The sequence below is a fragment of the Callionymus lyra genome, chromosome 9 (assembly GCF_982586985.1).
Source record: "Callionymus lyra chromosome 9, fCalLyr1.hap1.1, whole genome shotgun sequence".
In the NCBI taxonomy this organism is placed as follows: domain Eukaryota; kingdom Metazoa; phylum Chordata; class Actinopteri; order Syngnathiformes; family Callionymidae; genus Callionymus; species Callionymus lyra.
Window position 1 is genome coordinate 5,325,035 of NC_141826.1, and position 8,803 is coordinate 5,333,837.

An 8,803-nucleotide genomic window follows, 5' to 3' on the forward strand; every position below is an offset into this window, starting at 1 on the left:
ATTTTTAAAGGATGTTTAATTTGATGTATAAATGCACTTTATTTTAAATATTTCTTGTCAATTTTTTTCAATTATTTTGATGAAAAATACAATCTCATTTAAATATATATATACAGTATATATAAAAAATTCTACTCATCGGCTTTATAGTTTAAGGTGTGAGGGACAGAAATCCAGTCACGGGCCCGAGGGCGGACTTTATGAGTGCCAATTTTTTGTTCAAATATTGGTTAATGAACGTTGGCCTGGTTTTAGTTCATGGGTTGGATCTGATCCAAGTGTGATGATGCGTCGGAGAAACTCTCACAAAAACTTAAGCTGCAGGTGTCCTCATTGTTGCATGATTTCCTCAAACTTTTCCTGAATATCACATCAGTTAAACTACAGTAGCACAAAAAGTTATGAACCAGAACAGTCGTTGTCAAATTCAGGCAATCTTTTTGAAATGTCATCTCTTCGCATTGAGTCAGTTGTTTACGCTGCCGTCTCCAACTTCAGAGAGTGAAGGTTGTACTTACTGATTGTGAAACAATTTTATGTGGTTAAAATCCGTCTAAATATTATTATACGGCTTTGGTAAACTACAAAGCTGCACCACAAATCTCCTGTATCACAAATTACAAATATATGCACTGTATTTATTTTGTAGTTTAAAGGGCATTTAGATAGATAGATAGATAGATAGATAATTTAACTTCTAACTTTTATCAAACTTTTAAGTTTATAGCCAATAAGAAGGGACACAATCATTTCACTATAAGTTGTTTGGTTTGAATGTATATATTAGCTATTTATTTATTTATTTAAGTGCTGTCAACTGATCCCATGATCAGAGCCGTGATGAACATATCTGTTGCTGACATGATGTGGATAATCATTTGGTGGCATAGTATGCTTAAAGCATCTGATGTTCACCTCATCAAACAAGTTAAAAAAAGCTAATAATTACACTTCTGGTGTGTCTTGAATATATTTCATTCATTGTTTATATTTTTTAAGAATTGCTTAGAAAACTAAACGCGGAGCAGGTCGTCGCCCCGAGTAGATCCTGGGGGCCGGCGAGGCCTCATTATCTGTTGTCAGGTTTAGAGAGCAGAACATGGGGGTCACGACCCCTGACAGTATTATATCTGCCTGCCAGCCCTCTCCGTCATGGTCCTCTGTCTCCTAGATCAGATAGCAGGACCGAGCATCCGTCAGCGACTTCGACACGTGAGCTCAGCAGCTCGTTAATCAGAACCAACCAGGTGCCGTGTTGTCAGTCGTGCGTGTCCGGAGATGACATCAAATACACAACTATATGAAGCTTTAACTCTGTTTTATCTGACTTTTCAATCACAAGTGTTGATAGTATGATTCCAGTTCTTTACGTTATCATTATTTATTATATTGTGTTTGTCGTTTAGTCTTTGTAGCAGTTTATAACACATTCTTTTCTTTTCACTGCTTTTTTTTTACTGTCTCATCATGTGTTCATATTTTTCCACGCTCACTTCATATTTCTTGTCATCTGTTTTCTCCCTCTGTTTTCTTTTCCTTCTTCTCCCGGGTTCATGTGTGGTCAGCGGATCGTGAAGGCTGAGCTGGTGAACTACCCTCAGGACGAAGGCCCAGTTAGACACGAGAACGCCCAGCAAAGCAAAATATGTTCAATGCAATAGTTTTTAAGTATGTTCCCCCCTAGATAAATAGTCCTGTGGTAGTTTTGTAGCTGTGGTGATAGTGCAGAAATATTGTTGCTGTTTACTTCCTTCACTAGAATATGTAGTAGAATATACCTTCTACAACAGGTCAATATTTTGGCCATCTTCTTCTTCCTTTTTTTGGCTATATTTTGGCTAATGCTTACTTCCTCCACTTATCCGGGTGGTCATGACAAATTTATCTGAAAAGAAACGTATTCCAAAGCCATAAAATGATATAAAACACCGACCTACAATAAAATGATATTGGATTTTATCTTTAAATATACATCAAAACACAAATCCAAGTCGATCCAAAATATATAGTGAATTAATTAATATAAAACAATTATAATTATGCCCCGAATTAATCCAAATCCAACGATAATTTTCAAATTTAAAAACATAACAAAAAGACCTAATCTAATGATAATAATCTGATGTTTCTCTATTGGAGAGTAATACACCTGTCTTTACATTCTGAAATAATCAATTTTATGTCACATCTTATGACTTAATATGAATAAATAATATATTACTTTTAAGAACATTTTCCCTAAACACTGCATATTGCAATCACAGTAATACAAATCATTTGTAAGTAAAGAGTATTTAAATACACATTTAGGTTAAATGTGGGATCATATTTGTGAATATCAAAAAGCAACCTCTGAGTTACGTTTCAAAATATTAGTTTTTTTTGCTCGAATAAATATTCCCACTGTAGTACCAAAAAAAAAGTATCTTGGGAACTCTAAAAAAAAAAAAAAAATGTCAGTCTTTAAGGTCTTGTTTCTCTCTCCAGCGTGTGGTGAAAGCTGACATTGTCAACTACAGCCAGGACAGCGTGGCCAGGACCGTCAACCCCCCTCGCAGCTCCATGTGTGTGTTGCAGTGATGCCTGACGCACGCGCACGTACAGTCACACGCATCACGTCAAGTCGTCATCCATCAGTATTCCTTCAGTAGAAGCCGTCGCCTCCCTTTCCAAACTGTAAAAATTAAGCTTTTGTTTTCCTTCACACACAGACTCTGTTCATTTACTGTGCAGCTATTTTATTCTTCTTATATTCTATAGGTCCCTGTGGAGCTTATTTTTTATTGTCTCACTGAGAACTGAAAAGTCGCCATTAGTTCAACAGCAAATGATGACTCTGTCATTAAATAGTGAATTTAAAATCTATATTCTATATCAATAATGGATGCCTTCTGAGGAAATTGTCGCAAATTAAAAACCCAACTTGAATGTAACAATTAACTTTCTATTAGTGATGAAACATTGAATAACATAATAACACTTTTAAATATAGGTAATGGATTAAAGAAAGTATATTTATTTTGATACATATTTAATGAAATAATGGATCAAATTAAACATAATATTACGTTTATTTTACCTAATTTTGAGATAAAACCGGATCAAGTTACTTAAAAATAAAGTTTTGAACATTGAATGCCAAAATGATTTGTTTTAAAATATGTATATTGTGTTGCTGGCTCCATAGAAATGTCATGTTTCAATTTTCGAATAGAATATTTGAAAAACTTTCCATCAGTAAGTGAAGTCTTTGCCGCACGCTTGTGCTACAGTTTTGTTTCGATGCTGCATCCAAGACAACTGTGAAAGTGTTCCCACGCTCATATCTGGCCAGAAATAATTGATCCAAAATGAATTCATGATTATAAAAAACACACTAAATTGACGACGATTGAATAGATGCGTTATCTTCCTAAAGTGAAGTTTGTCATTGACCTTCAGGAAAATTCCAAGGGGTGCAGATGATCTAAGGATGATCTAAGATGATCCCTCGCTACAGCTGAAGGTTAATTATTGTAGCGCCATCTTTACAACCGGAGAGTAACTGCACTCTCATTGACCTAATTAAAACATGAACCCGTTTATCATTTAGCAATATAGAGTAACTAAAACATAGATGTATTATTGTTTAAATACCAACACATTTTCCAAACATCAGTTTCTGAAGAATACCCCAAACATATTGTTGTACAATCTAAATGTGAACCGCTTTGTGTGTGTTTTATACTATTAATATACAATAAAAAAGCACATTACATTTATTTCAGCCCCTGAACTTACCTTGGATGGCAACCATGAACTTAAACAACAGCCGAATGTTCAATTATTTGGTTTTTTACTTCTAAATTGTGTTTCCTAAGTTAGGGGTTAACTGTTGGTTCTGATAAGCTCACTGCTGCATTCAAATGGTGTCGGTACATCGTAGTTCCCTATCCAACAAGGTTCCAACAATCTTCTTCAGTATATTAGAATTAAACAATTTCCCGAAGGAGACCTCCTGAGGAATAAATAAAGTTCTACCTAACCTAGAACACCTACAGTATTTTGTAAAGTCAACACTTTCAGAATGCAGCATGGTAGACTCCAACAAAACTGACAAATCCTTCAAAAGTTTTGTGGCTCCAGATGGTGTTTGGGATCTCTAATTTGTAGCTTTTCCTGTATTCTTTTAAATGAGAGCTAACAGAGGGATAGATGCCATCACAAACCTGACTTGCTTAGTGGATTTAATTGAAGATGCTTCACAAGTCCTGATATAACATTAAAAAAACAAACATACAAATATACAACCTCAAGCTATAACTGATTGACAGATAACAGTGGCTCAGCTTTTCACTAGCTTTAGACAGATTTATTTGTTAATAAAGAGTACAATCAAAATAAAAAATCCAATGTTTTAGGGTTAGGGTTTATGATAACAAACATTTTAGAATTATTAATTATAATTGTAATGAGACAATTGCATTGAGAAAGCCCGTCAGTAACTAAACCATGCTTATTTATATTAAATAAATAATCATAAAGAATTGAAGCAAATAAGCACATTGATCAAATTAAAAACCAACATCAAATTTGTCTTTTGGACGCAGCATACTGAACAAAAGTGTGACTTCTGTGGGCACCTACAGTACGAGACTGTGAGAGTGCGGACGAAAGTAAAAGAGCTAAAAGCTTTTTGCCTTCTTCATCAAGTCGTCGTTGTCGTACTTGAATCATGCTTAAATTGAACTTCTAATACCTTTCACAGTATATGTGTGTAAAGGGATAGAACTCAATCTGAACAGTGTTTATAAGCTAGAGATGTATGTAAGTTAGTTTGTATAAAGTTTAGGGGTTCGTTTTTCAGTGATACGAGATTGTAAATGTGCAAAGTTGCATCAAATCCCAGGAATATGTAAATAAAGCTGAATGATGAATGTACAGTTCAAATCTATTCCATGTAACTGTGTTTATAAATAAAAATGGCTTTATTCGACATTTTTTTTGACGCTGGGTCTTAAACTCATGGGGTCTGAGAAGAAAGTGTGGTTCGATCGGATTACAGGCTCCGTCATTGTGCAGACGCCACGTCATTACTCAGCTTTTGTCTGCTGGATCGCCGCCTGACGTCCGCCTCATTCAGGCCTCGGTTTCTCTGCCATTTCTCACTGAACGATGACACAAACCTCATGCTAACACAAGGCCAGGTCCCTCAGGCTTCTCCCAGATGATGGGAACTGGATGGGATGATGAAGGCAGTGTAGATTAAGGATGTATGTGCTGAAATCCAAGCGTAAGGGCTGAAACTTGACCACCCATGAGCTCCTCCGTATAAAGACCAACCTAAACCCCTGGTAGCTAATGAACCACCTGGCCTTTGTCGCGTAAATCTTCCCTGAAACGACTGCTTAATCCACTCTGGACAGATGAGACCTGCCGCTTTATTAATGGTTGTGAGCTTGTTGAATTAATCACTTAAACATGCTTTTGTAGCCTTCACACCACTGTAAGAGGGTTTTAGGTTCGGCGGAGTCAAGGTCAAGATCGGATTAGCTGCATCTGAAACCACAAACTCAACAAAGACGGTGGCATTTCAGTGTTGCGTTCCGCCTCCGCCCAGGTGTTGTTCTGTGACGCCGTCTGTCAGAGAGCGTCTGCAAACAACCCCCCTGGAACTTAAGGGTCTAGCAGCCCAGCTGGGGTCGCTCCAGCATACGTGCATTGTCTCGCTCGACTGGACGTCTTTGGAATTGTCTCTCTGAATTTTTGTCGGGAGCTTTCACCAGCTCTGACATGCGAGACTTGCCCTTGGCCTAGCTGCTGTTTGGACAGGTGTTTTTGTAAAGAAAACAAGACCGACTCAGGACCAAAAGAAGGCATATCGATAGAGAAAATGTCTTAACTCACGACTTGATTCCTGCATAAAATGACTTTTTGTTATTTTTTATTGAAGCCGCCACTAGACATACAGCAACTTGTTGTGTAGACAAAAATCTACGATGACCAACTTAACTTTTCCACCAATCCATGGTGTCATAAAGCAGCCTTTGCTCGGTGCGTACGTCACCACTTTTTTTTTGGCTGCCCGAAGCCTGGTTGCTGGTTCACCACATTTCCTTCCCTCTTCAAATTTAAGGATAAAATATCCCCTTCCTACTTAATTTATCCCACCAAATTACAGGTCCTCTGATAGCTGATCAGTGTTTGTCACTTTACCTGTCAGTGGTTGCCATGTAAGGCTGAGTCTTGGGAACACGACCAGGCTGAAGTGAAGAGAACTTTCATTTTTATGCATCGTGATTTGTGTGGAGCCTTCAAGCTCATTATTTAATGTCTTTTTTCACATATAAATAGCTATATTTGCATAAAGTTAAACATGTTACTGTTCAAAACTGAAATTGCATCACAATATACTAGACAATTCCCCCTATACAATGGGTTTTGCGCTTTGCCCTGTGAGGAAAAAAATAGTGAAGCTTCAAAAGAGTCAAATCCCACGTTGCTTATTTGGACTTTAATCTACATTTAAAAGTTTGAATGGTGCTTCTAGGTGAATGTATGCCAGAGCAGGAGATGTTTGAAAAACAGGTCTTTTTTGACCTTGTCCCATTTTTTCCTTTATATGGGAAATCTTTCGCATTTTTTCCCGACTTACGTTGCAAAGAATGCATATTCTGATGAGAAGAATAATTGCAGTGCAAGTCCCACTATGAACACATATTGCAGAGCTATAAATCCTTAAAGCTATTAACTGCCAATCCCATGATGCACTGCAACAGTTGACACTATTATAACAGACCACGGGAGGCAAACTAATCACACAAGGGGTCAAAATATTTAAATAATGAAGGTCGTGGGCCGAACAAAATATGTATTTACCAAACTTTTGCAACAGATTCTGCTTTTTCATTTTCGGAGACTCATCCATTCATTTTCTACTTTATCGGGATTTTGGAACCTATCCAGGAGAGAGATGTGGGGGACACCCTGGACAGGACGACAGTATGTCACAGGGAGCACAAAGACGTACAACCTTTCACACACACTTATACTTATGGATAATTTCCCCAATTTCCCAATCAACCTCTATGTTTTTGGACTGTGGGAGGAAACCCGAGTGTCAGGAGTAAACCTACGCAACACAGGGACAACAAACAAACTCCACACAGTAAAGTCACAAGTTTCCTCCCTCCTGACCTGGAATGTTTTTAGAGACTCGATCAATTCTTAATTATCTACATTTATTATCCTTTCTCAAGAAAATGTCTTTCTTTCGATGTAAGTTTTACTGTTATTGGAAGTCTCTCTATAATTATAGACATTGTTTTTTATCTTATCTTAAAAACTGGCATCTTCATACTTTAAGAAACTATCATTAAACAATAAAATACAATTTTCCGTCTGTGTGGTGTCAGTGTAACTCAAAGAACTCGACAGTGGTACGGTATCGAGAAATATGCTGACATTTATATCTAATCCAATTTTCTGCCCCCTCAAACTAAACACTAGCCTATGTCGTGCGTAACTTACAACAACATATCTAACTTTGAGTTTGGCTGGATTTAGGGCTGCACGATATATCGAACAAATATCGATATCGCGATATTGGCACGTGCAATATGCATATCGAAAACATGTGCGATAAATTATATATTTTTTTAATCCGCACTTTGACCAATCAGTGTCACGTTCTGTAAAGATTTCAATTAGTACTTCTATGTCTCGTTGTCATTTACGTCTCTGTCTGTCTGTGAGCTGTGTGGCGCAGCTTGCTAGGCTCGGTTGCTATGGCGATGCGCACTGACTTAGCGTAGCTTTGTCTATACACGGAAGTAAGACTAACTTATGAGCTACTCCAACATGAATGCACGTGCACGCGGCTACATATTTAGGTGAAGGGAAAAATATCTCAATATTATTGATATCGCAATTCAAGACACCAATGTCAAATATCGCACATATTTCCAATATACTAGTTAAATTCTTAGTTTTTTTGGTTTGAACCTCAGTGACGGTTCCTGCTCTGTTTGCATAAAATGGTCGTCTAAATGTTATTGACAAATGTTTTACACCTACAGGTCAGAACTGACATGTGTACAGAAACATGCACGTTTGTCAAGGTAAACAAGCATCGCCAAACATTTTGTCAACCGGTGTTTGCTCGACTCTGTTGTCCAAGGAAATGTTTCTGCCGCCAAGTAACCCAAGCACACTTTTCTTTTCCTCTTTCAGCCCTCAGTGTTTGTTTTAAACTCGGTGGGAACAATTTTTTTTGCTTTTGTATTTGTCTTTCCTCTCGCCTGTCTGTGTTTCCCATCGCCGGAGCTGACGGTCCGAAAACACAGCGCATGACGAGTCGGGCGAGAGTGCCATAGTTGTGGGACGGGCTTTTTTTGTGTGTGGGCAAAACGGGGCCAACACCCTTGTGATTACCCACTCACCCTCTTCCGTCTTTCCACCTGTGCGAGTGCCAGACCCACAGCGTTTGGGGAATAGACCGAGACCAGCGTTCTGATGAGCTCCAGCTCCCTCTGGTCCAGCGATTGGTAGCGAGACCGGTGACAGGCAAAGAAAGACAGGTCCCACTTTGGCATCCCACTTCCCAGAGTCGCTGAGGCGATCCAGCAAAGGGATCTGCTCCCGGGATGCTTCGCAGGACGGTTGTCAGTGGGAGTCCCAGCATGTGTACAAGCTTGTCTCCGGGAACATCTGAGGTTCCTCTCATTTACAGACTGCAGTTTGTCCTGCGAGGTGCCATGGGACCGCTCCATCTGAAAGGCCCATGATTTATTTAAGGGGCGAGGATGTGGGCAATCAGAGGGGT

The 8,803-nt window shown here is 38.5% G+C and overlaps 1 protein-coding gene across 2 annotated transcripts in view; it reads left to right on the plus strand.

Moving 5' to 3' along the window:
• The window catches only part of rab28 (RAB28, member RAS oncogene family), a 37,715-nt gene extending 32,741 nt beyond the window's left edge, over positions 1-4,974 (plus strand). The window contains exon 7 of one of the 2 annotated variants that reach the window (XM_087799266.1): positions 1,566-4,974. In XM_087799266.1, coding sequence (XP_087655392.1) covers positions 1,566-1,661 — 96 coding nt within the window. In that variant the 3' untranslated portion in view covers positions 1,662-4,974. The remainder of the gene's footprint in view (positions 1-1,565) is intronic. The other variant, XM_087799267.1, reaches the window with a different exon arrangement.
• Positions 4,975-8,803: the final 3,829 nt, after the last annotated feature.